Below are 25821 nucleotides of genomic sequence, written 5' to 3' on the forward strand. Positions count from 1 at the left end.
ACTTCCTAGAAAATAGTGAAAGAAGAGGGGAAAGTGAAATAAGATCCCTTCTCCCTCCTTCTGGCTTGCATCCGGTGCTCCTGCGGTGAATTAAACGGCAAGAGCGGGAGGCAAGGAGCTCCAAAGGCAGGGGACCCTGGTTGGCCCTCAGCTTAAACCCTCAGCTCCGGGAAAGAAAGCGAGCGGCTTGGAAAGGAGGGGAGCGATCCGGCCCTGCTCTCTTGGATTGGGATTGGTTTGGGTGCCTTTTCTCGTAAACCTTCCTTTGGCCGCCTTTGTGGGCTTTGAACCAGACCCCAGACCAAGGGTCCTGAGAGTGCCTCATTCCCAGGTCCCATGTTTAGCCCGGTTTTGCCGTCGGGGCAAAATCCCGGGTGGACCAGACTTGGTCCTCCTTTCCCAGGAATTGTCCTCCATATGGGCGTTCTCTCTAGGAGGAATTCCAAAAAAGTCTCTCATTTGGAGCAGGACCAAGAAGCACGGGTTTATATTTTTAGGGATCTTTGCACATGGGGAAAATGGGAAGGTTCAGCTGGTCCCATCTTCCAGGGCATTAGGGGCAATTTCCCAGTTGCTTTTCAGACCACACTACACACAAACGGGTCAGAACTCAGACAGAAAGTGAGGTGAATCAGGGAATAAGCATTTTTGCATATATTTCTTTTGAGCTTTTATGTGTGCATGCCCTCCATTATTCTTGCATGTCCTATCTTTTGCGGTGCCTTGCCCTCCTCCTTGGCGGCGAGGACATGGGCAGACCAGTATAAAACTGACCCCTGCTCTCCCGGGTTGCATCCACACCGCAGAAATAGCCCGGTTTGACCCCGCTTGAACTGCCATGGCTCAGTTCTTGCCAAGAAAACCCCAGCAGAGGGTCACCTGAAGCTCCACCAGAAGTCGGAAAGGACTTGAAGGCAAGCCACACACACACACACGGACAGACCCCCACGACCCCCACACACTAATAGGCTGGGGGACTTAGGGTCCCCATAAACCCAAAACGACTTGGAGGCACACAACCACCCTCAGCCCCCCCCGGAAGAGAGCAAGAGGGATCGTCCCGACTTAACTAAGCCGCTCCTGGAGGAGGAGAAGGCGAGCTCCGGGTTCTGGCTTCCACATTGCGGAGAATTGGAGGATTCTGGTCGGGAGGAGGAGGACAGGGCTGGGGAGAGCTCCTCCTCCTCCTCCTCCTCTTCTTCCTCTTCTGCCTTTTCTCTCCTGGATCCTCCAGCAAGGGGCCTGATCCTGCCTTTGTCGGGGTCCCCCCCCTCCTCCTCCTCCTTCCTCCTCGGCTCCTGGGCTCCTCCTTCCCCCTTCCCTCCCGCCTTGGCTCCTGCCCCCCGGCCAGGGGATGCGGGGCCACCCCGGGGTGTCTGTCACTCCTCCGGCATGACCTCCCCCTCGGCCCCGGCTCCTCGCCTCACACGCTCGGGGCATCCACGGCGCCCGGGTGCCGCTCGCTGGGGCCGAACCATGGGCACCCGCGGGCAGCCCTGAGCCAAGCCGACCCACCGCCTCCAGCCCCGGACTGCAGAGCCCATCGTCCGCCTGATCCCTTCCCTCCGCGGCCGCAAGCTCAGCGAAGCCAGGTAGATCGGGAAGCGGGAGCGGGAGCGGGGCAGGAGTGAGGGAAGAGAGAAAGGAGTGGGGGTTTCCCTAAGCCTCCTCTCCCTGGAGGGGAATGGCTTGTGTCCGTTCTCGGACTGCATCTGCATTGCAGCCACGATCCGGTTTGACACCGCTTTAGTTGCCATGGCTCTATGCTGTGGAATTCTGAGAAGTTTAGCGGTGCCGCAACAAACTGCAGTACAATGCCTTTCTCAGAATGCCACAGCACGGTGTCAAAGCGAGTTATTATGGGTACAGTGCGGACGCAGTCTCCTCGAAAGCCCTCTGCCACATCAAGGCAACGGGATCGGCTTCAAAACCATTGGGGGGGGTGGTGGTCCCTTCAGATCTCGACCCTGTTTGCTCCGAAGTCAGACCCACTCCCTCCCGTGGTCTTAGGTGAGCGCGAGTCGGCTGTTTGCCTTTAAGTCGTTTCCGACTTATGGCGACCCTAAGGCGACCCTATCATGGGTTTATTTGGGGGGGGTCTTCAGAGAGGGTTTGCTACTGCCATCCTCTGAGGCTGAGATCCTAAGATATAGCCCTGTTTGTCTGTAGGATCAGTACGTAGAGAGATCTTGCAGCACCTTTGAGACTCACAGAAAGAAAGAAGTTGGCAGAGGGAGCTTTGCTTGACTAAAGTCTACTTCCTCAGATGCACTGGGCTGAGAGATTGTGGGTCACCTAGTGGGTCTCCATGGCTGAGCCGGGGTTCGGTTCTTGTTCTATAGAATCAATGAAGAACAAGAACTGATGGATTCATTTTCACTAGTCCAACGCTCAAACCCCTGCACCGCACTGTCTCTTTCAGTGGGCCTTATTCCTTAGCCCCAGTTGCCGGCGGGTGAGTTGGATGGACCTGGCTATGAATGGGGCTGAGACCAGCGTCCCTTGCCCCGCTTTGAATTTATTCCTTGCAAGTCAGAATTGAGTCAGACCCGTTAGGTTTAGAAGTAACGTTAGACCCCTGGAATCGAAGGCGGTGTGGTGTAGTGGTCTGAGCTTTTCGCTATGGCTCTGGAGACCAGAGTTCGAATCCCCCGCTCGGCCATAGAAACCCTCTCTCGTCCTCAGGAGAAGGCAAGGACAGCCCTCCTCTGAACAAACCTTGCCAAGAAAACCCCGGGATAGGGTCGCCATAAATCTGAAGTAACCTGAAGGCGTCCAACAAACAAGAAACTGTTGGATCTCGCTGAGGAGTAAAAGTCAAACATGGCGCGCTCTCAGCCTCAGGAAGGACTGCGATCTCAAATTACCCCCCCCCCCCGAAGAGAAAGTCCCACACAAAGCATTCCTAGAAGGACAGTCCTGTGAGCCGGTTGCAAGGAAAGGGCAGCCAAGGGTTCTGGGCGCCTTGCCTATTGATTCATTTATAGGACCAGCTTTCTATAAGGTAGAGAAAAAGCCTGCAGATTCAGAAACAAGTGCCTTATCTGTTTCTCTAGAAAAACAGTCTTACCAATTATTACATGGCTACCGCTGCGAGTGAGGTGATTTGAAAAGAGAGTTTGGAGGCCTTATTAAACCGGGTTCTTTCGCCTCTTCTCCTCCTAATCTCAGCCTAAATTTCAGTCCTGTTCAATGCCTCCTCAGACTCGGGCTGCTGTGGCTTTGTGGTTTTCCATCTATTGCGCTGCAGGCAAAATGCGGGAGCAAAGCAGCCCAAGCTCCCAAAGGCTGCGTCCGCACTGCAGAGATAACCCCTTTTGAGTCCACTTTAACTACCAGGGCTCCGTGCTATGCAATTCTGGGAACTGTAGTTCATTGCGGCACCAGAGCTGCTTCGCTCAACCTAAGTTGAATAATAATAAGAAGGACCGTTTTCTCCCTCCGAGGCTGCATCCGCACTGACGGAATAATGCGACACCGCTTTAGCTTCCATGGCTCAGTGCTAAGGAATTCTTGGGATTGTAATGTTTGGAGACAATGACGTCTTCAACACTCAAACCGCTACACCGCGCTGCCACTTTCTTCTGAGCCAACACTTGAGCCTGAGATGACCTTCTTTTCTTAAGGTGTCCATTAAAGTCCACTCTTAGTGGAGACCGACCCGTTCCCAGAGAAGTTTGAGTAGTGGTTGGAGCGTTGGACTGCGGAGTCCCAGTTCAGCCACGTAAAAACCTGTCACTTTAGGCAAGTAGATAGATAGGTGGCACTTCTCAGACATTGGGAACCTATCGATCTACTTCATGCTGGCCACATGACCGCCAGAGTAGTCCTCGGACAACGCTGGCTCTTCGGCTCAGAAACGGAGATGAGCATTGCCCCCTACAGTCGGTTATGGCTAGACCTTTATGTCAAGAGACTACCTTTAGGCAGGTCACACTCTCTCAACTTCAGGGCTAGGCTAGGGCAAACCCCTTCTGAAGAAACTTGGAGAGCCCCAATGCGAGGGTCGGAAACGAAGGCAAGCGCCTTGAGGCCAGGCAGCTACTCCTATTCAAGGAGGGGTAAAGGCATCCACGTATGTAGAGTCCCGCCCGGTCTCCTGCAGGTTTGGGACCAGTGCTGCCTTGCCAGTCCGACCTTGACGGTGCCACTGCCAACACCCCCAGAACTCCCTATTTGTGTGTGATTTATGCATAAGTTTTGACCAATTTGAGATTAAGGTAAAAACGGAAACGGCTCCGTTCAGACAGGCGTTTAATGTCTAGTCTTGGGATGGGCTTTATATGGGATGGGCTTATTGTGGGTCATTTTATATTGTTTTTATGAGTATTGTGAGTTTATTGTGGGTCGTTTTGTATTGTTTTTAGATGACTTTTTTGATTCTTTCGTGGCAATATGTTTTTAGAATGGTGATCGTGAGCCGCCTGCGGTCCCTTCGGGGAGAAAGGCGGGATAGAAATCAAATAAAATAAACCCAAGGAGGAGGAGGAGGAGGAGGAGGAGGAAGGCGAGGCAGGTCTTCAGGCTGACGTCGCGTGTCTCCGTCTTCTCTCTCCCTTCCAGGCGCCTCGTCCTTTCCTGCCCTTCGGAGGAGCCACCGCCGAGGATGTGGCCCAGGGGCCGGGGGCCCGGGGCCTTGGCGGCCCTTGTGGCCCTGGCGGCGTGGCTGGCGGAGGGCGGCGCCGGCCTTGGCGGCGGGGGCGGCGGCTACGGGCTGGGCCTCTTCTCGGCGCAGGCGGCGGCGCCCCAGCCGGACCCCTGCTACGACGAGACGGGCCACCCCCGGCGCTGCATCCCGGACTTCGTCAACGCGGCCTTCGGGAAGGAGGTGCGGGTGTCCAGCACCTGCGGGAGGCCCCCGAGCCGCTTCTGCGTGCTGTCCGAGAGGAAGGGTCCGGGCGGCGAGGCCGAGGAGGAGCGGGGCCCGCGGGCGGCCTCGCTCTCGCCCTCCTCCTGCCAGGTGTGCGACGCGGGCGACCCGAAGCGCTGGCACCCGGCCTCCTACCTGACGGACCTGAACAACCCGCACAACCTGACCTGCTGGCAGTCGGAGAGCTTCGTGCAGCACCCGCTGAACGTGACGCTCTCGCTGGCGCTGGGCAAGAAGTTCGAGGTGACCTACGTCAGCCTGCAGTTCTGCTCGCCGCGCCCGGAGTCCATGGCCATCCTCAAGTCCATGGACGGCGGCAAGAGCTGGGTGCCCTTCCAGTTCTACTCGGCCCAGTGCCGCAAGATGTACAACCGCCCCAACCGCGCCGCCATCACCAAGCAGAACGAGCAGGAGGCCGTCTGCACCGACTCCCACACCGACCTGCGGCCCCTGGCCGGCGGCCTGATCGCCTTCTCCACCCTCGACGGGCGGCCCTCGGCCCACGACTTCGACAACTCGCCCGTCCTGCAGGACTGGGTCACGGCCACCGACATCCAGGTGGTCTTCAGCCGCCTCCACACCTTCGGCGACGAGAACGAGGACGACTCCCAGCTGGCCCGCGACTCCTACTACTACGCCGTCTCCGACCTGCAGGTGGGCGGACGGTGCAAGTGCAACGGACACGCCGCCCGCTGCCTCCGCGACCGCGACGGGCAGCTGCTCTGCGACTGCAAGCACCACACCGCCGGCCCCGAGTGCGACCGCTGCAAGCCCTTCCACTACGACCGGCCCTGGCAGAGGGCCACCGCCCGAGAGGCCAACGAGTGCGTCGGTGAGTCGCCCCGAGGGGAGGAAGGGGGTCCGCCCGGGGAGGGGGAAAGGAAAGACCCAGCAGGGACCAGCCCTTTCATCCTCCAGCCGTTTGGGACGTCGGCCCCCAGCCGGGCCAACGAGGAGGGAACCTGGGGGATGAAGTCCCAAACATCTGGAGGATGTTGAGAACCGCTGGCAGCAACCACGGAAACTCTTCACGACTTCCGACAGTGACGAAAAGAAAATGGTTTCTGCCGCCCTGTCTGTCCCTCCGAGGTTTTGGAAGCTAACATTAATGCACACTTATTCTTAGACTCCTGCCTTTGAGAGTTCAGATCTCACATACCAAAACACTTCTCTTTAACATGGGACTACCCTTACCACAAGGCAAGTCACACTCTCTCAACTTCAGGGAAGGCTATCCCAATGTGCGGCTGGGCTGGATGACAGCTGGCTCGGTGCTGTGGGATCCTGGGAGTTGTAGTTTGCTGTGGCACCAGCGCCCTCTGACCGAGAAGGCGATCAGTAGGCAGAGAGATCTGGTAGCACTTTTCGGCAATAGCCTCAAATAGTAATGGTAATAACGCCTTTCAGTAATAGATTATCAAATTATCACTGGTAGTTGTTCACATCAGCTATGTTAGAAGATGCAATCCACGACAGAAAGTTTTATGATAGTATATATAACCAAATAATCACCCCGCATGTGAAGTTGTTAAATATTAAGTACTACATAACCACTGTAGAACTGAAAGATACAGGGGTATTCAGTCTGTGGAATCAGTATGCAGAGAGATCTGGTAGCACCTTTCAGTAACAGTCTCAAAGGAGCTTCAAGATTGTCTTTGACAGAGGAGCGGGGTAAACATAAAGCTTTTATTCTTATCGATTATAAGATCTCCCCAGAATTTTATAGTATTGAAGTGGTGTCCATCCGCCTTGTTTCGGCGCTACAGACTAAGTGGGGCAGCTCTTGAGGGCGTCCTCCTTTTCCATTTCAACCTTCCGTCCAGGAGAAATCCCGAAATGTCCTCCACCTTGAGCATGACCGAGAAGCATGGATTTCCATTTCTGTCAGTGCTTTGAGCTTTTCTTTGGTCAGGCAACTCCTCCGTTTCTTCAGTGTCCTATATTTTCCGGTGCCGTGTCCTCCTTTGCGGTGAGGCCACCTGGTCACCCTGCGGGGGCAGCCGGAGTCCCCTCGCGCACGGGCTGCCGCTTGACACGTGTACATTGGGCGCTTGCTTTTGCCCGTGTGAAGGCGGAGTCGCCTTGCGTGTCAGCTGGAGAGCCCGGCTTTTCAGTGGGATGACAATCCACAGGTTGAGCGTCCGTCCGGATTGGCAGCGGAAGGGAGGCCATTTGTGCATGCTTACAGGCATTCTGCCCTTTATTTGTGTGTGTGTCTTTTTGTGGGTTTTTCGGGCTATGTGGCCATGTTCTACAAGAGAAGATGCCAGCCACAGCTTCCGGCGAAACATCAGGAATAAACTCTTCTGGAACATGGCCACATAGTCCGAAAAACCCACATAAACCTATGGATGCCGGCCATGAAAGTCTCCGACTTCACATATTTATGTGTGTGTTTGCTGAGACATATCTGTGTATCAGACTATCCTGCAACAGACTTGCTTGAAAGTTTGAGACCGATCACGATTAAGAATCCAACAACATCAAAAACCCACCAAACAGTGACACCTTTATGCGGCCAACCAAAATGCACAATAGACACATTGCAAGCTTTCGAAGCTCCACTGGCTTCTTCATCAGGAGAGAAAAAAATGGGAAGATATTAGTCTTAGGTCTGCATTTTGCTGTTTCTGTTCTCAGTTCAGATCGTATGGAGGGGTATGGCTTGCAGGCTGGCACCTCCTCCTTCTGGCGATGTGCTTTCTGGGAAATTAGACATTACCGCACGACACTCTTATAGCGCCGCTGTTCCACTTTAACTGCCTCCTGTTGCATTCTGGGAGTTGCAGTTTAGGAAAAAGCGTTTACAACTCTGAGCCAGAGTAGAGCTCTTAGGCCTCACAAATCCCCAAAATGCAAGAGGAGACAGCCAGAGGAGTAAAAGTGGAGTAGCAGCACTGTAAGAGGGTCATACAGGTAATCTCCGTTCTCAAAGCCCAGGAAACTTAACATCCATCTGCAACACGAGGGCTGCATCCACACTGCAGAAATAACCTGGTTTGGCACCGCTTTAACTCTTTGTCTGGCTCAAGGCTATGGAATTCTGGGAGTCGGAGTTTGTTGTGAGCCCTACTCTTGCTGAGAGTAGTTGAGAGGAAGGCAATGGCAAACCTCTTCTGGACCAGTCCTGCCAAGAAAGCCCTGTTACTCCTTAACAGAACAGCAACAAGGGCTAGAGAAATGCGATTGTAAAAAGGGGATTGGGGCTGGAAGAGAGAGAGAGGAGGAGGAGGAGGGAGATATGGTTCAAGGCTGGTGGGATGGGAATCGGATCCTGAGGGGCTCGGTCCTTCCCAGGGGACCGAAAGCGTTTCCAGGGGACTCCGAATTACCCCAGCTGCCGAGCCAGATGTATAATATGACTGGGAATTATTTATTATTATTATTATTATTTGCAAAGCATTATAAACTGTACTTAAACACACTCCGAAGTATTTAGGGGAAATGAAACACTCCACTTGTTGGTTGTTTTTAAACATCTGCAATATGTACTCCTTGAGCACCTGCTGCCAGTGCTAAACGTGTGTGAATCTGAAGGTAACTTTCCCTGAGAGGTACGGGGAGGGAGCCTGTAGCTGGAAGACTTGCTTGCTTCTAGCTCAGTTTGCGTCCATGTTCCGCTGGATTCAGGGTGGCAATTTTACTCAGCTGCTCCTCCAGTCAATATGGGTAGAGTTGGAAGTACCCTTAAAGTCAGCCAGCACCTCGTGTATAAGCAACACAAGGATCCAGTTCTAAAGGATATAAACGTATTAAATATAACTTGATTAATAAAGAATAATTACGGATGTTTTAGAAATTATTAAGTGCGTTGATGAATTTTCTTTTCATGTAATGATGAAGGAAACGCCCATCCTCTATGCTGCATTTATACATAAATGTTACCACAACATGCATTCCTAGTGAGCACTTCCTAAGGCATTTTTAGAAATACCCATATTCCTTGTGATACTTACGAAAACCACAATTTGAACTGAGATTTTTTGAGACTTATCATAATACAAAACAAATATGAGAAACTTTTTCTTCTTCTTCTTCTTTCCGCCACCCCATCCTCTTCTATTTATGAAAAAGAATGGGAAAGGTCCCTTTCTTTGCTAAATGTCTGGGCTGAAGCATATGTCTATGTGTATTCAGGAGCTCTGGTTATACAGCTCATTTAGTCCCTAAACTTGCCTGCAGTGTCCAGATTTGCCTTGTTTAGTGCCCTGGCCATATATTTTCCACCCCGTTTTGTAGAAGAGCCGAACAGGTTCCTGTCTTTCGGATACCCCTGCAGAAGATCTTCTGTTACTTTATTCACTCTCCAGCCTTACGTAAGCAACTGAAAAGAGCCCTGTTGGATCAGGTCAAGGACTTACCCAGTCCATCATTCTGGACCAATACGATGCTCCTGGGAAGCCCACCAGCAGAAGGACAGGCATGCTTTAGCAACCTCCAGCTCACCTTGCCTACTATCTGATCTTCTGAAACTGGAGATGGGGGTAATACAGGTATATCCATACATCCATATGAATTTATATATCAACCACTACATCTTCCTACTGTGGAAATGGTTGCTTTCTTCTGTCTGTATTAAATATCCCACCGTGGCATTTAGCTTCATTGGATGACATGGGATTCTAATATTACGGGAGGAGATATCCCTGTCCACTTTCTCCATGTTGTGTATGTTTCATACACTTCTCCTGTACTGGCTTTTTTCCAAAACTAAAAAGTCACAAACATTTGAGGTTGCTCCAGCCCCTTGATCATTTGAATTATCCTTCTTGTCTCCTTTCCTATCATTACAATATCCTTGTTGAGATGCAGGGTGACCGGAACTGTAAGCAGAATTTTACACAGTATCCCAGCCATAGATTTGTGTAGTGCATTATGTTATTGGTCGCTTTAGTTCCCCCCCACACACACACACTTTTCCATTCCTAATGAGCCTGAAATTGAATTTGCCTTTTGCATAGCAATGGCATACTGTCAGCATTTTGAGTGAACACTCTGTCTGCCACAACACAAAGATCCCTTTCCTTGCCAATCACCTTTGGTTCAGACACAATCAGTGTTTGTGTGGAATTAAAGAGTTTTGGTCCCAGCACAGGTATGTCACTTCACAGTTGCGTATATTAAACCACATTCTCCATTTTAATGTCCATTCCTGCCAATTTGAAGAAATCATTTTGTAGCTTTTCATTGCATCCTTTAGTTTTAGCAAACGACCAACTCACTTCTCACCCCTAATTCTAGACTGCAATATACTAAAGTCCTATATAGCATGCAATTCTTGTTCCTTTAAGAGTGGTCTTTGCTATCCTTTCACTCTCTGAAATTTATTTTGCCATTGAACCATCAAAACCAGACAGTCCTGTGAACAGATTTTGTTCTCATGGTTAAGTTCAACCTCCATTAATTTGTAAGTAGACCAGCTCTCATGACCCACCACCGCTGGAGGGAAGTTGCATCCTGGTCCACCCTGGTTGCCCAGCTCTTTATCTTGGAGCAACTGGGCATAAAAGTTAAAAGAGACATGTAGGCCAAGAGCAAATCTTGATAGCTACAGTCCTTATTTGACACTACTGCATGTAATATAGACAGTGTCTCTGGAGACATCAGGAAGCTTGCCATGCAGACTGGCACTTGTCCTGAAGCTATTGCCATTGATGACTTATCTAATCTGAGGCAGGAGGGTTAGGTCTCCTTAACAGATGCTACAACATCAAATGATTGAAAAGACATAAATGAAATACTGGGGCAGTGAGGCTATTAACCTGGTTACACTGAAAACCAAGATGGATCAAACAGTGATGGCAGGCACTGAGTTTTCATTTGATCTTTCATTATACTTTTGGAATTAGGAAGCAAATTGATTCAGGATGGAATTGATTAGCTTTATTGTGCTACTGTTGTTTTGTTTAAAACCCCACAGATGTTTGGACTGAATGTTGTCCAAAACTGGTGTGATGGGCAGAACCTCGAGTTGGAATAATAGAATCACAGAGTTGGATGAGACCACAAGGGCCATCCAGTCCAACCCCATTCTGCCATGCAGGAACTCACAGTCAAAGCATCCCCGACAGATGGCCATCCAGCCTCTGCTTAAAGACCTCCAAGAAGGAGACTCCACCGCTCTCCAAGGCAATGTCCAACTGGGGAACATTTCTTACTGTCAGGAAGTCCTTCCTAATGCTTAGGTAGAATCTCTTTTCCTGTAGCTTTAATCTATTGCTCAGTGTACAAGTCTTTGGAGCAGCAGAAAGGAAGCTTGCTCCATCCTCAATATAACATCCCTTCTGATATTTATGGCTATCATGTGCCCTTTTAACTTTTTCTTCCTCAGGCTAAACATACCCAGCCCCCTAAGCCACCCCTCATAGGGCATGGTTTCCAGAACCTTTACTATTTTGGTCACCCTCCTCCAGACATGCTCCAGCTGTGAATTGTGGTGACCAGAACTGAACAGAATAGAGTGATAGTAGTACTTCCCTTGAGCTAGACACTATACTGCTACTGATGCAGCCTACAATCACATTGGCTTTTTAAGCTGCCACATCACACTGTTGATTCATGTTCAGCGACTCTTAGATCCCTTTTACATATACTGATGTTAAGCCAGGTTTCAACCAACCTATTATCTGTGCATTTCATTTTTTACCTGCCTAACCTTACATTTTTCCCTGTTGAAATTCATTCTGTTAGTTTTTGCCCAGCTCTCTAATTTGTTCAGGTAAATTTGAATTCTGATCCTGTCCTCTAAGGTATTAGCTGCTCCTCCTAGTTGTCATATTTGGTAAGCATGCCCTGAATTCCATCATCCAAGTCATTGATAAAGATGTTGAATAGTACTGGGCCCAGGACAGAGCTCTGTGGCACCATGCCAGTCACTTCTCTCCAGGATGAGAAGCCATTGGTGGACACCTTTTGGGTTTGGCCAGTTAACCAATTAGATACCCACTGAACAGTAGCATTATCTACTCACATTTTACTAGCATGTTTGCAAGAATATCATGGGTATCAAGATGCACTACATCCACAGCATCTCCTTCATCTCCCAATTTTGTAACTCTATTAAAAAGAGGGTGGGGGGAAGGAGGGAGGGAGGTAGGGAGGGATGGGTCCCAAACACACTCCAGAAACAATCCAGTTTGAGACCAGTTTAACTGTTCTTGTTCAGTGCTAGGGAGTCCTAGAAATTGTAGTTTTGTGAGACATTTAGCCACCTTTTCTGTCAGAGAGTTCTGGTACCACAATAAACTACAATTCCCTGGATTCCCTAGCACTGAACCAGGGCAGTTAAAGCAGTCTTAAACCAGATTATTTCTGCAGTGTGTTTTGTACCACGATTAGCATGGCATAACATGTTTTTGAGGAACCCATGTTTAAGTTTAGTGATCATGGCATTTATTTTTGAGATCTTAAAGACTGTCTGTTCAATGATCTGCTCTATAATCTTTCCAGGTATTGATATGAGGCTGACAGGGAAGTAATTGTTTGGGTCCTCCCCCCACCCCTTTGAATCCTGGAACAACATTCAGCCTCTTCTAGTCTGCTGACATCTCTCCTGTTCTCCAGGAATTCTCAAACATTATTGCCAGTGGTTCTGAGATTACTTCTGCCAGGTCTTTCAATACCCTTGGACGTGGTTCATCTGCCCTGGAGACTTGAATTCATTTAGAGTAGCCAGGTTTCCTGGCATATTGGGGACTGGGGGAATGCTGCCTCTGTACATCAGACAGCTTGAGAAGTACTGCCCTACAATGATCAAAACAGACACTGCTTTGTTTATTCTGAGGCATGCCTAGCTTGCTTAATTTTCCAGAAAACTTGTGTTTCTGTGTTTCCTGAAGGCCAGAACAGCTATGAAGTGGGAAGTGTCAGATAAAAGAGAACTTTTAAACAGGAACCCCTTCCCCAATGCTACTGTTCTCCTGCCCCTGTGACCTGCACTGCCTTAGTCAAAATCAGACTTCACCACAGCTGCTTAAAGAATGGAGAGGGATTTTTGGCCCTCCAAAAAGTTCCTGGATTCCAGGTCTCACAAGCCCCAGCCATCATGGCCAGGGTCAGGATAATAGGACTTTTAGTTCGGTATTTAGGGGGCTGCTGGCTCCTCATCTAAGTGTGTATACGTGTTTTGCAAGATGCATGGGTCGGATTTCCTTATCACATCTGTTTTGGTGCCAGATGTAGATGAGCTAAAAATGGCTTTGCTTTCTTGGAACAGAAAGTTGGAGCTAAACCTACGTTTCCAACCGTGATCAATTTCAGCTGCAAATTCAAGATGTTTTTACATAAGTGTCTCTAGGCCAGCCTTTTGATTAGACAGAGTGAAGTGGGCACTTCAGGCAACCTTGAAGGCACCCAATATCCAGGAGTAAAAACAGAGAGGGAGGGTTTGGATTTTCCACCTTAGGCAATATAATGTTTTGAGTAGACCCCAAAGTTTCTGGGGTTCATGTCAAACTGAGGGTCAAGCTAGCTGAGACTTTATTTGTATAATGAGATCTCCTGTGGATTTTATTTTATTTATTTTTTTAAAAGGGGATGCATGTATCGCAGGACTGTAGGCCTATGGAGAAGAACTAGCTCTTCCTCTTATGCTGTTATCTGAATTTCCTTCTAGAAGTTATAGCTTATTTTTAACACTGTGGATTTTTTTTTTTTTTACCCACTGTGGGTAAGGTTTTTTCTCATGGACAAATAAGATTGGAGGGATGAATTGGGATGGGTGAAATGGTGCAGATGAAAATGTTAACCCTCTTTCTCCCAGTTCTGTGAACTTCTTCTGAGAGTTTATCCCTACAAGCTAATCTTGTCTTGTCTGATTGTGTCCTTAGCTTGGTTGTTCCCTAGAGAACTCAATGAATTTCTTTTCCATTTATGTCACTAGATGCTAAAGTGACTTTCATGTTGCTTATGGACAGTGGGTGTCATTTACCTTGGCTTTCAGGGTGTCTGAAGTTGAAACAGTAGAAAAGTAATCTGGTTTGCATTGCACACAGTTCCATTTATTCTATTAAATTATCATTAGCTAAAAGCTTTTAAGTTTCTTTGTCTTGCTCCTGAGCAGCAAGAATAACAACAAAACACAATATTGGCATCATACAACAGTCTGGCTCACTGAGAATCCTTCCTTTAAAAAAAAATGAGCATAACTAAATGTGTCATAATACAAAAAGCAGACATGAACTTTTTATTTGTTAGATTCTTCTTTGCTTGAGACATTACTTCTCACATCTTGGTTTAATTTTATCTAATCACAGTTTCTTTGTTGTCCAGCCACCCTGGGCGAACATATTATATGTGTGTGCTAAACTGCGGTTTATATTAATGAAACTGTTCAGAAACAATTTGGGTTTGGAAATTGTGGGCAATTCAAACTTAATTCAAACTATTCAGGGGGAGAGATGAGTGAGGAGCAGCATGTTACTCCAACTCATGGTTGTACCTAGAAATATAGAGGTGACAAACAAAGTCCTGGATAAATAAGTATCACAACTGGTTAAATTAACATCAGACAAGATCTGCAATGATAAAAGCAGTTCCAGTGCTAAGTTGAACTCCTACTGGCTACTAGCCAGACCTGACTGATGGCCATACCTTGAAGTATGAAGTATTAGCCACTTTGATTGTTTTATCAAAGAAAAGCGAGATACAAAAAATAAACATAAAAACGTTTTATGATGAAGAACCACCCTGAGCCACTCTCCCAAAGAGTACTCCATATATCAAGACCCTACAGATCAGATCCTCCCATCTTTCTCCTTAAAGATGCCTCTGGATGCTTACTGGTGACACATTCTTCCTTCCCCTCATTGACTACCTTATTGTGACCAAACAACCTATTTAAAATATACCATCCCTACTGGTTAAGATGCCAGTTGAGATGATCAGAAGGTTGGCAGTTCAAGGCCCAAGTGCCACATGATGGGGTGAGCTCCTGTCTCCAGTCCCAGCTTCTGCCAACCTAGCAGTTCAAAAGTATGCAAATGTAAATATATAAATAGGTCCCACTTCAGTGGGAAGGTAACAATATTCCATGCAGTCATGCTGGCCACATGACCACTGGAGTCATCTTTGGACAATGCTGGCACCCTTGGCTTGGTAACAGAGATGAGCACCGCCCCCTACAGTCGGTTACAACTAGATATTCATACCTTTACTTTATGGCATCAGGTGTAGTGACCGTAATGGAGTAGGGGGGACAAGACATATGGCTACCAGGTCTCCAGGGAGTTTATCAGACAAGGGAAATTGGAAGTATAATCCAATGGCAATCCGAACGCAATCATGGGGTTTAACGTTATTGCGTGATAGACTACCACACGCAATTTCAGGCAATGGGAAGTCAGTCCAAACATAATCATGGGGTTTCACATTATTGCATGATAGCCAACCACATGCAATTTTGAGCAATGGCAAGCTATTTTCGGGCAATGGGAAGTCAGTTTGAACGCAATTTGCATCCACGTAAATTCGCTGAACTAGCAAATTCATGTGAATGCGTTCTAGCCCCACTTTCTTTTCATTCGAAATTCAAAAACTATGACATGGGTCATACAGTTTTATTGTGTGTGAACAGCTTTGATCTGAAGGAAAAGCAGTATATAAATAAAAAGTGTATTATTATTTTTTATTAAGAGAAATTCCTCCCGTGTGATAAACTCCCAGGTTATTTAGCCAAGGGTGGGGGAATCCAAACAGGATACTTGTGACCAACATTGCCCTCATTAAATCCTATCCCAGGGCAGAGAGAAAGTGCTGATGAAAAAAAGCAAGTGTGAGGATGTTGGTTTGAGGTTGGCTTCTATAGACCTTATGCTCCATAGATGTTGCACTGGGGACAAATATTAGCCAGGTGCCCTCCTCCAGCATTGATTGCAAAATCCACCTGTCTTTCTGCAGTTCATCATGCACTACAGAATTAGGCTATTGCTACAAGCAAATTACCAAAAGAACTCTAGACCTAAACTCAGTTGTTAGTCCCAATTAGAGTAGACCCATTGGATCAATGAAGTTTGCATAAATGTTGACTTACCAAGTACTTATTAATTCAGCAGGTATACTCTAGTGGAGATCGACAATTGGATATAAGCTTTTCAGTGGGAAACTCATTTCCCCACTTTAGTGTTCTCTTTTGAATGCAGTTTGCTCCAGAAGTAGTTTCAGAAGAGATGGACATAGCTTTACAGCTATTTCATTGCCCAATAGAAAGACAGGGATTCTTTAATACATCAGCTATCAGGGATTTATGCCTTAAATGTATCAGCTGGGATATCTGTATGGAGAGCAATAAAAATATATCTATTTTGCCATTATAAACAAATATAATAGTGAATATATAGTAATAGTGTATGGTATCTAAAGCAGCAATCTGGAGCCACAAGCAGTCTTTAAACTCTTCTTCTTTTTTACTTTGGTTCTTTTGCTTGCTTCAGCTCTTATTCTCTTTTACATGAAAAGACCAAGTTACAAAGATTTCAGGTCCAGGGAGGTCTGTTGAAAAATATTTCTAGGGGTATGGAAGCTTGTTTTTACAAATGAAATACAAAGCATATTGATGTTTTGATATGTTCCTGATTAAGAATTTCCTACTTGGGCATTTTACTGCTGAAATATCTTGTGAGACAGATGTTTGCAAGCAGCATTCCCTAAGTCTGTGGTTGGGCTCATGTTTAGGAAAACTAATTCAGCGGTTCCACCAGAGGCAATAGGCATCTGTAATTTAAAACCACAGCAAACAAGGATTGTAAAGGATTGGTACTACTTTCTGTTAGCTCCACCTACGATATCAGTCCATGGTAATGAAGGAAAGTAAGCAAATTGGGCATCTCTCTAAGCCATCAGAGTTTTGAGGTCCACAATAAATCCATTCAGGCAGCACAAGGTTCTTTAAGGTTTAATGTTCCTGAGTGTAAGTTTAAAAAGACAGAAAATGGTAGGAACAGGCATTTGGTGCATCTGTAGGGGAATACTGAAAGGGATGTGAGAAGATATCTGGGTCTGATTCTTTTTCTTGGAAGAAACACACAGCTAATTACATTTTGAAATAACCCTGTGCCTCCCTCCAATTTCTCACCCCTCACCACCCACCCATCTATCCATATATTTATTAGCCACTTTCAGCCTTGTCTCTCAAAGGCTGGGGTAGAGCAAAAATACAATAAATGTAACAAATAAATAACAGTACATAACAATAACAAATTGCAGCACTTGTTAAAACTCCAGTATTTTTAAAAACCACACAAACACAAAAAGGCCTGGGCAAAAACAAGTGTCAAAATGAAAGTAAAAATGATATGCACGTTCCTCTTTGGGAATGGAACCCAAAAAGAAACTGTCAGAACGTAAATCAGACAATTTGAAGCAGGCCCTTGAGGCTAGGCAGGTTTGAGGGGAAGAGGCAGTTCTTTAGGTAGCTAGCTTCCCACATGTCATTCAGAGACCCTAGATGATAAAATTAGCATTTTCAGTTGTGTGGATCACTAATCTGCAAAGGCATTTGTATCAAAAGTGGCCCAATATTTATAAGCCCAGTGTAGTGGTTTGGGTGTTGGACTGGAGACCAGGTTTTGAATTTCTGCTTGGCCATGAAAACCCACTGGATGACTTTGGACAAGTCACATTCTCTTAGAGAAAGGTGAAGGCAAACCCCTCTGAACAAAAGTTGTCAAGAAAACCCCAAGATAAGCTTGCCTTAAGATCGCCATAAATTGTAAATGACTGGAAGGCCCACAACAACAACAACATATTATAATAATATGATCTCCTGTTCCTTTAATCATAGCCTGGTTTTACCTCTCCATAGCCCACTGTTAGCCCAGTCTGTGAAGTTTTTAATAATGTCATGCGACAGCACCGGTGTTAATTGTGCAGCCCTCTGGATGTTTGTGGACTGCAACTCCCACTGTATCCAAAGGTGGGTGAAAATGGGAATCCAACAAGATGGCTGTATTACTCCCACAGAATAATTTTGGGAACTGGTTTCTGCAAATATCTTCTGAGACACTTGTAAGTATGCAAATGGTATATAAAATTTCATTCATTCATTTTAGAAATATGTATCACCAGGGTGACCAGACGTTATAACTGCAAAGGAGGACAATGTACTGCAAAATGTAGGGCATTCAAGAAAAATGTAGGACATTACAAAATAATACCTAAAAACACTCATATAAATATAAATGGATTCTTCTTGCTAATGCTCAAAATGGAGGACATTTTGAAATTCCTCCATGACAGAGGGTTGAAATGTAGGACATGTCTTGGAAAGGGGGGATGTCTGGTCACACACCCCTTTCCAAGACATCACACTCTTCTAATACTTTTGTACTACTCAAAATAACTTACAATAACTTGCCTCCATAGTCCACAGACTGTAAACATAATGTTATCACAACAAATATAACTCTTTTTATTTATATTGCAATTTTAAAAAAATACTGTAGTTAGAAATGTGCCTTGCACTACTTAGAAGGAGAAGGAGAACAAGAGGAAGATGATTATTATCATTTATTTATAAAGTACATAACACTTTACATGCGCAATTTACAATTGTTAATTTGACAATTCCCTGCGCTCTGGCTTACCATCTAAAAAGACACACAAGGAAAAGGGATGGCAATGGATTAGGTCCAGTAGATATCACCTGTTGTTCTGTTCTAGAAAGAAAAAAAGGTAGGTGGGGAGATGGGTGGGTAATGCTTTCTCCAGTAAGGAAAAAGATGAAAGCAGCATTGAGGAAAATACAGGCAGAATAAAAGTGGAAAATAAAGTGGACAATAAAGTCGTATGCCACACCTGACCTGACCCCTAAAATGTGAGTGAATGAGCCAAAGTGAATCTATAATAAATCCCCATCTGGAATCAGCCTCTGCTCATTAGATTTTTTTAGCCATGCACATGGATAGCCTGGAGGGGATGGATCTACTGTCTGCTGATACCATGGTAGTGCTTTAACACTTGCCAGCATAAACATTACTGCTTTTTAATATGGAGGGGGGCTTTCCCATGAGAGGTGGCTTAGGAAGCTGGGTAGGTTTAGCATAGAATCATAGAGTTGGAAGAGACCTCAAGGGCCATCCAGTCCAACCCCCTGCCATGCAGGAAATCTGAATCAAAGCATCCCTGACAGATGGCCATCCAGCCTCTGTTTAAAGACCTCCAAGGAAGGAAACTCCACTACACTCTGAGGTAGTTTGTTCCACTGTCAAACAGCCTTTACTTTCAGGAAGTTTCTCCTAATGTTGAGGTGGAATCTCTTTTCCTGGAGCTTGCATCCATTGCTCCGGGTCCTAGTCTCTGGAGCAGCAGAAAACAAGTTAGCTCCCTCCTCAATGTGACATCCCTTCAAGTATTTAAACAGAGCTATCATATCACCTCTTAACCTTCTCTTCTCCAGGCTGAACATCCCCAACTCCATGAGTCTTTCCTCATAGGACATGGTTTCCAGACCTTTCACCATTTTATTTGCCCTCCTTTGGACAAGATCCAGTTTCTTAAGATCCTTTTAAAATTGTGGTGCCCAGAACTGGACACAGTATTCCAGGTGGGGCCTGACCACAGTAGAATACAGTGGCACTATTACTTCCCTTGATGCAGCCTAAAATCTCATTGGCCTTGTTAGCTGCCGCATCGCACTGTTGACTCATGTTCAGTTTGTGGTCTACTTGGATTCTCAGACCCCTTTCACACGTAGTTTCATTCAGCCAGGTGTCCCCCATCCTATATCTGTTCATTTCATTTTTCCACCCTAAGTGCAGTACCTTACATTTTTCCGTGTTGAAATTCATTTTGTTAGCTTTGGCCCAGCCTTCTAGTCTGTTCAGGTCATTTTGAATCTTGATCCTGTCCTCTGGGGTATTAGCTATTCCTCCTAATTTGGTGTCATCTGCAAATTTGATAAGTATACCCCCAATTTTGTCCTCCAAGTCATTGCTAAAGATGTTGAATAGCACTGGGCCCAGGACAGAGCCCTGTGGGACCCCACTGGTCACTTCTCTCCAGGATGAAAAGGAGCCATTGTTGAGCACCCTTTGGGTTCGGCCAGTCAACCAATTACAAATCCATGTAACAGTTACGTTGTCTAGCCCACATTGTTTGCAAGAATGTCACGGGCAACCCAGTCAAAGGCCTTGATGAAATCAAGATATACTATATCCACAGCATTCCCTTCATCTACCAAGCTAGTAATTTTATCAAAGAAAGAGATCAGGTTTGTCTGGCATGACTTCTTTCTCTGAAACCCGTGTTGACTTTTTGTGATTATGGCATTGCTTTCTAGATGTTCACAGACTCTCTGCTTAATGATCTGCTCTAGAATCTTTCCTGATATTGATGTCAGACTAACTGGACAATAATTGTTGAGATCCCTTTTTTTCCCTTTTTGAAGATGGGGACAATGTTTGCCCTCCTCCAGTCTGCTGGGACTTCTCCTGTTCTCCAGGAGTTCTCAAAGATTATTGCTAATGACTCTGATATTACATTTGCTAGTTCTTTTAATACTCTTGGATGTAGTTCATCTGGTCCTGGAGACTTATATTCATTTAGATTAACCATATATTCCTGTACTATCTCTTTACTTATTTTGTGCTGAAATTCCCCTATTCTGTCCTCTGCTCCATTATCCTCAGATTGAGCACCCTTTGCCTTTTCTGAGAAGACTGAGGCAAAGAAGGTGTTGAGTAATTCTGCCTTTTCTCTGTCCCCTGTTAGCATTTTGCCATCTTCTCCATGCAATGGCCCTATCATTTCCTTCTTCTTCCTTTTGCTGCAGACATATCCAAAAAGCCCTTTTTGTTCTTCTTAACCTCTCTAGCATGTCTGAGTTCATTCTGTGCTTTAGCTTTTCCGACAGAGAAGGTTAAGAAGTGGCATGATAGCCATTTTTAAATATCTGAAAGGTTGTCAAATTGAAGAATGAACGTGTTTTCTGCTGCTCCAGAAACTAAGGCATGGAGCAATGGGTTAAAACTCCAGAAAAAGAGATTCCACCAAAACATTAGAATGAATGTCTGACAGCAAGAGATATTTGACAATGCTGCCTCGGAGTGTGGTGGAGTCTCCTTTGGAGACTGGATGGCCATCTGTTGGGAGTGCTTTGATTGTATATTTTTGCATGGCAAGGGGATGGATTGGATGGTGGTTATGGTGTCTTCCAACTCTAGGATTCTATGAAGTGGAGAGTTTCCTCACAAGTAAAAGATTGCTAGTACAGTCTACTCCATTATATGTTTTCTCATACTAAATGGCCTAACCTTAAGTTGTCTTCAAGCCCTCTGAATTTCAAAGCAGTTCAGGAGCAAATTGTGGACAGATGTATACATCTGCACTGGTGTAAGAGCCATCATATGCTAAGAATGTGTTGTTTTCAAGTGGATGGTGTAATAAAAATCATTCTTGCCTGATTCAACTAACCTTAGATAATGTCAGAATTCCAGCTGAACCAATGGCATTGTTTAGAAGTCAAATTCTTCTTCCCAACAGGGGCAGGCTTTCCAGTTGGGGTCACTCTTTGTTGCTCCCACAGGGGAGCAGAAAGTATTGCCATGGGTTAGCAACATGTCTTAACCGTGTAGGATTTAGACAAACTATCAGTGTGAAAGTGAGCTGTACTACGTGAAGGCATTTTAACTTAAATGTACACAGTATTGGGCACTTTCAGTTTCCAGTGCACACTGGTACTAATGAAGGCAGCAGTTTTATCTCCACAACCAAATGATCAACTGGGTTTGTAAATCATAGGTTATAGTCCCTGTTGAGGCATCTTTAGTTCTTTGTCATGCAGAGATATTTAAAAGAGCAAAGGCTTTGTTTTTCCTGGAGCTTAGCGTACCAGTATCTGAGGGGTTAACCAGGGTCATACTTCTAGCAATATGGTCTTGGTGGGAAAGGGCATTTCAGTCTCTTGTGGGAAATCTGTTAAGTGCCCTTTAAACGTGTAAACAGTCTAAAGCTGTAATTTATCTCCTTTGGCTTGCAGCAGCTGCAGGAGGGACACTGCTGGGATTCTCATTAACACCTTGGAAGAGGGGGGACTGTCAGCATCTGCTGCCCTGCCAGCTCTTCCTAGCCAACTTTGAGAATTGTGCTCACATTGAGCCTTGAGCATTGTTCAGTGCATAAAAGCTCCTTCCCTGACATGCTCACCATATCACAGAGAACATTTTGATATCCAAGACTACATTCTTATGTCTCATCATCTCCCGCCACTTCATAAAAGCATTCACATTTTATCTCATTTTGCAAACAGATCAGCAAAATATTTTATTATAGCACAAATATAGGAGCTGATCTAGTTGAACCTGAAGCTGGAGAGGTCTAAGAAACTGGATGTGAAATCTATTACTCTTTTATTATTATTTGAATTGGGGTGGGGGGAGTTTAACAAGTATATTGACAAAAGGCAATATAGCTATTTAATGTTTGTGGTGGCTTAGTGGTTAAGATGCCAGTTCTGATGATCGTAAGGTTGGAAGTTTCTTGGGCAGTACGAGGCCCAAGTATGGTGTGATGGAATGAGCTCCTGTCACTAATCCCAGCTTCTGCTAATTTGGCAGTTTGAAACACGTAAAAGTGCAGGTAGATAAATAGGTACTACTTTGGTGGGAAGGTAACCGCGTTCTGTGCAGTCATACTGGCTACATGATCACAGACTTGTCTTTGACAACACTGGCTCTTTGACTTAGTAATGGAGATGTGCACTGCCACCTACAGTCGGTTACATTTCGATGTTAATGTGAAGAGAAACCTTTACCTTTTTACCTTTAATGACAAAACACTGTTTTAAATTGTCTGTGAAAAATATCTGCCAGTATACTTATCAGATTGCGTACAACCCAGAACAAGGTTCAAGCTAAAGTCATTTACTCAAAAGGAAAATAATAAAGAAGGTTATTTATTTTTAAAATATTTATATATTTTTCTGCCTATATATTGTTTGTACTCAGTGGCATCACTAGATTTGGTGTCACCTGGTGCAGTAACTTAATAATAATAATAATAATAATAATAGTAATATGCTTTATTTATATACCGCTCTTCCGAGACGATCAAAGCGGTTCACAGAATCATTTAAAAATTTCACATCATAAAAAGCAACCATCATTAAATAATAAAATATAGCAAGCAACCAATAAAAATAAATTAAAATTAAAATAAATATAATATATATATATAATTTATTATTATTTCCAGTGCAGAAATACTCCAGTTTAATAATAATCATAATAATTACTTCCAATACACAAATAATCCAGTTTAATTATTATTATTATTGCTTCCAATGCATAAATAATCCAGAATAATAATAATGATTATTTCCAATGCAGAAATATCCAGTTTAACAATAATAATAATAATGCAGCAATAATAGAGTTTGCTGACTATAAGAATAATAATAATAATTATATTATTTCTAACACAGAAAGCATCCAGTCTGAGGCCCCTTTAACTGCCCCGCCTCAGTGCAAAGCTCCTCCGGCCTGCGTGGCCCTCCCCAGCCCTCCTTATGGTGTCATCCCCCCATTGATCTCCTCCCATTATTACACCATATAGAATCCTTAGTAATGTATTCTGTACTAATGTTACTCATAAATTATAATTCCCATATATCCCTGAAGCTAATGTAATAATTGTGACATAAACAACTAGCAAAATTAAAATTAGATCTTTTAAATTACAATAACATAAACACAAAATGCATTTATATATACATATCCATAGTTTCATGTTGTTGAAAATTTGGTAGAATATGATGTTTACACTTTTAGATCTATCTAATGATGATACAGAGTGCATCTGCATTTTTGTTTTAATTACATCAAAAGCATTTCAGTTAAACTGCAGATTGGATTAAGACGTGTAGTTCAGTGCAGTGTGTGTTCCTTTTGAAATATCCGGAGTTCACTAGGGCTTGCTGTCAGATAAGTAGGCATAGGACTGCAGCCTTAAGAGATGGAGCATCATGAAGAAAGAAATGGAATGCTTTCTGGTAGGGTGTAATGAATATTTTAGAAGTATATGACAAGAATGCCTTGTAAAAAGCAACAGAGGTCTACAGCTCCCACAATTTTCCATCCCACATGGCCACTAGCCAAGCTGGCTAAAGGATACTACCAGGATACTATAAATCCCAGGATTCCATAGCATGGAGGCACAACAGTTAAAGTGGTATCAAACTGCATTAATTCTGCAGTGTGGCAACAACCATGATAGCCCAAATCCTTCTCCCCCCCCCCCCCCCGTTTGTTTCATCTCAGAATATTTATATGATATCTAAGAGACTAGAGAGATCTGATACCTGACTTTAAAAAAATGTTTAGCTAAAATCTAAGTTTGGGATTTTAAAAAAAAATTATCTCTTTCAGCTCCACATAAATAACTGAATATTATTCTTTAACCTGAACATAGAGTGTGAACCTTCATAGTCAAAAGCTATATAGTTAAACCCAAATGTTGACTTCATAATTCAAAGCACAATTCTTTGGGCAAGGATTCCCCCAATATATGTGTGTATGTGTGTTTGTATATGTGCATGTCTGTATGTGTACACTTACACAAAGGCAAACCCCAAAGTAGAGTGTCATATACCTAAGCTGCTGCTGCAATGTCTTATCTAGGTCTCTGTGATGTTCAAGGGAAGCATTCAAAACCACACAGCTATTATACACCATTGAAGTGCTCAGGTCTGAGCACTGTAAAATAGTCTATACTTAACATGGATGCCATGCTTTTGAAATATACTATAAACATTTATTTTAAAATGTATATGCAATTCATGGGCCTTACCATTCAAATTCTAAAGTCTCCTCAGTACTCCTATCTAAGGACTTTTCAGTTAATAAATTACTACCAAGTAGTAGTGGTCCAGGGGGGGGGGGGGTGCAGACCACAGAAGGGCATGCCACCCCAGAGGTGGATGCCACTCAGTAGGATGGTACACCTGGAGGAACTGACACAGCTACTGGGCAAGTGAGAAACAGTGCCAGGCTTGGGGGGGAGGTAGTTCGCCTCCATCCTGCACTGGGTGATACCAACCCTGGTGATACTACTGCCACTCCCCAGCCTAAATTTCCTCCACAGCCTCCATGATAGTCCATCTCAGAGTTTATCATATCAGTATCATTCATTAACCACTTTCTACATACAACTGCTACCTCCTGTGGTTTCTTCATAAGGTCATATGGAAGGAATTCTTAGATCATTCTTTATTCTACCTGCAACAGATTCTTAGAAGTGTTGTGTCCAGTGACATAAAAGATACATGTCTGTAATGGCTCACAAGACCATTCTGAAATCAGGTTTTATTGTAAGTTTATTTGCTTAAAAATGAAAAACAAATGCAAATCAAAATCAACCATTAATGGGTGGTACATAGGTGTGAAAAATCTCAGACTCTTACTGTACAAGAAAAGAAAGTGGAAACAGAGCTGGAGAGTAGCAGCTTTCTCCATGCCTTACTGTTGAAGTGCTTCAGTTCTCTTCTTGTGAAACAGTTGTAAAAGTGTGTCTTTTTTCTAGCTGGAGAAATCAGTTTGACCAAAGGAAGGCTTTTACAACTGTCTCCTACAAAAAGAGAGCTGAAGCGCTATGATGTTATGTGGTAAGGTACAGAAAAAGCTGCTATTCTCTGGCTCAATCACTGCTGTTTTCTCATGCAATAAGGCTCTAAATATGGTTCTCCCCTTCCCATTCCTAGTGCTAGAGAGTAATTAGTTTCTATCACAACACCCATTGGCCTCAATTCTGCTGTTAGTCTTGACTAGAGTAGACCCATTGAAATAGTTGGAATTACCTATGGGTTTACTTACAATTCAACAGTTGATTGAATTAATCTACTCTAGTTGGGACTATGCAACAGGATGCCAGCCTTTGTTTTTTGGTTACACACATTAATCCAGAAATGCCCTCACATTCACAAATGAGTATGTATTTTGGGCATTCACCTCAGCATATGC

General features: G+C 44.8%; 1 protein-coding gene across 1 annotated transcript in view; it reads left to right on the top strand.

Annotated features, from left to right (window-relative positions):
- Positions 1 to 4606: 4606 nt before the first annotated feature.
- LOC149322067 (netrin-1-like) overlaps positions 4607 to 25821 on the top strand; it is a 178796-nt gene continuing 157581 nt past the window's right edge. Inside the window, exon 1 of the mRNA XM_089522730.1 lies at positions 4607 to 5702. Within this exon, the coding sequence (XP_089378856.1) occupies positions 4607 to 5702 (1096 nt within the window). The remainder of the gene's footprint in view (positions 5703 to 25821) is intronic.

The sequence above is a fragment of the Sceloporus occidentalis genome, unplaced genomic scaffold, assembly GCF_023333645.1.
Source record: "Sceloporus occidentalis isolate IW3139 unplaced genomic scaffold, rSceOcc1.0.p SCAF_1, whole genome shotgun sequence".
Lineage (NCBI taxonomy): Eukaryota > Metazoa > Chordata > Lepidosauria > Squamata > Phrynosomatidae > Sceloporus > Sceloporus occidentalis.